The 1,030-nt window shown below is 41.2% G+C and overlaps 1 pseudogene across 1 annotated transcript in view; it reads right to left on the bottom strand.

Annotated features, from left to right (window-relative positions):
* Positions 1–3: 3 nt before the first annotated feature.
* The window catches only part of TEOVI_000448700:pseudogene, a 1,270-nt pseudogene continuing 243 nt past the window's right edge, over positions 4–1,030 (bottom strand). The window contains exon 2 of the mRNA in view: positions 4–1,029. Within this exon, the coding sequence occupies positions 4–1,029 (1,026 nt within the window). The remainder of the gene's footprint in view (position 1,030) is intronic.

Raw genomic sequence — 1,030 nt, 5'->3', positions numbered from 1 at the left:
TGCAATATTCAAATGAGTAAGCCCATCATTATCTACCCTAGCATCATCACCCTTACCTTGGCTACTTTTCCATAGCTCCGCATCACCACCTAGCTTCACCTCAAGAAATATTTCCTCTGCCTCATGTTGGTATTCTTCCAACTCATGAAGATGACTGTCAGCCTCTTTGGCATATTCATCCATTTCTTGCAGTTGCTCAGTAGCGTTAGTAAGGTGATTGTACCATGGAATCCCACCATTTTCAAGTGTGTAACTGTAACTAACACATGTGAATCCAGCAGTATGACCCGTGCAGGTGTGATTTGTGTTGTTTTCTGTTCTCACATAACCGAAAATACCCTTCACCTGATATTTATCCTGTTCCAAATTTACTAGTGAATCAAAGTGAGCTAGTGCACTCTTTAAGGTTTTCACATTCGATGCAATATTCTTGTATACACAAGCTTTGCTGATCACATCCCATGCCTCAGTATAGTTGTATTTTATGTTTTCAGGGTCACAAAGCCCCTCGCCACTTGCACATGATTCAGCCATCATGGTCCAACTACCATTTTTTGGCCTCCTTATTTCATCATTACATGGACAATTAAACCCATTATATATATGTATATTAAAAACATCTCCCCTTCCCCCTTTTTCTTCTATTACATTCCCTGTTCCATCTATAGCCTCTCCCACACATAAACAGAAAAAGTCATTAATTAGTGTCTTTCCAACTAACTTGTCTCCATAAGAACCGCAGCTCGTGCCCGCATTGTCGACATTATTGAACAGCAGTGATTTGTTTCCCCTCATGGCTTCCTCCAGAGTTTTATTCCCATTTCTTGCAACATCCACAGCGTCGCCATACACAGCTCTCAGCATATTATCTTCAGCAGAACGACTTGCGTATAAGGCTTTTGTCCTATTCGCCTCAATTTCTTCCTTCAGTTTTTTCGCTTTTTCAAGTAGTTTCCTTATCTCCTGATATGCTGTCGTGCTGTTAGATGAATCACTTGAACCTTTGTTACCACCAGCACCCGCCGTCTCT

This window comes from Trypanosoma equiperdum, assembly GCF_001457755.1.
Source record: "Trypanosoma equiperdum strain OVI genome assembly, contig: ctg_90, whole genome shotgun sequence".
Classification (NCBI taxonomy): Eukaryota; Euglenozoa; class Kinetoplastea; order Trypanosomatida; family Trypanosomatidae; genus Trypanosoma; species Trypanosoma equiperdum.
Note: the sequence above shows the minus strand (reverse complement) of the source record. Positions and strands in the feature narration are given on the sequence as shown.